This window comes from Emiliania huxleyi (genome assembly GCF_000372725.1).
Source record: "Emiliania huxleyi CCMP1516 unplaced genomic scaffold EMIHUscaffold_4221, whole genome shotgun sequence".
Lineage (NCBI taxonomy): Eukaryota > Haptophyta > Isochrysidales > Noelaerhabdaceae > Emiliania > Emiliania huxleyi.
The window spans coordinates 870-1,766 of NW_005198812.1; the positions used below are offsets into that span (position 1 = coordinate 870).

At 60.9% G+C, this 897-nt stretch overlaps 1 protein-coding gene across 1 annotated transcript; it reads left to right on the plus strand.

Moving 5' to 3' along the window:
- Positions 1–544: 544 nt before the first annotated feature.
- Positions 545–829, plus strand: EMIHUDRAFT_78486 (hypothetical protein; the record flags this gene model as incomplete). Its single annotated transcript, XM_005769433.1, has 1 exon — positions 545–829. A coding segment is annotated over one exon (285 nt), but the record flags the coding sequence as incomplete, so codon positions are not given.
- Between the last annotated feature and the right edge of the window lie 68 nt (positions 830–897).

Sequence of the window (897 nt, forward strand, 5' to 3'; positions counted from 1 at the left end):
GGCCGCGACGGCGCATCGCGCGTTACTCGAGTATGGTGAGGCGCTTCGCGCATGGCCATCAAGGCTGGGGCGAGCTCGAAAGAAAGAAACGTAACCGGGGATGAGGTGTTGTTGGGTTTCCGGCGTTATGAGGGCAGATATTTCTCTGATTATGATTGCACTTGGAGCACTTGGAGTGCAGTCGGTAGCCTCACATCCAGGGCCGGTGAGCTGAGAAGCGCATCCAGCGGGCCGGATGATCGGGATCGGGCTACGGGCTAGAGAGCCCTGACCCCTAGCTAGGGGGGGTGCGCATTCGCAGGGCAAGGGCCTTAAAGTAAACACGGGTCTCCGAGGGTTAGTTCTGCGCTTTGGGTGTCCCCTAGCGGCGGAACGCCTCCTCTACTCGGAGCTAGTAAACACCAGACACTAGACACGAGCATGACGTACACTCTCACCCGACATCGCCACTCAGGGCTCCTCCGCCCGATCTCCCCACCCCCCATCCGAGGGGGCTCCCCTCTCCTCCAGGCGCATCAAGAATTCTTTATTCGACAACGCCGGCATGGACGACTGTCTCCAGCAACTACTCAATAACACCACTGCATTCCTCGAAACCGAGTGCCCAAAACTTTTCGTCAGCAAGGCGATCGGCTACGCCGTGATCGCTGGCAGCGCGCTCGTCAAGCTGCCCCAGATCCTCAAGATCCACCGGGCTGGCAGCGTCGCGGGCATCTCGCACGCTTCCGTCCTGTTTGAGTTTGTGGCGACGCTGGTCAACGTGAGCTACTTTCTGCCGCTCGGCTACCCGTTCTCCACCTGGGGCGAGAACGCCTTCCTCCTCGCCCAGAACAGCGCGCTCTACATCCTCCACGCGCACATGTCGGGCGGGCTGCGCGCCAGCTTTCTGCTCGAGGC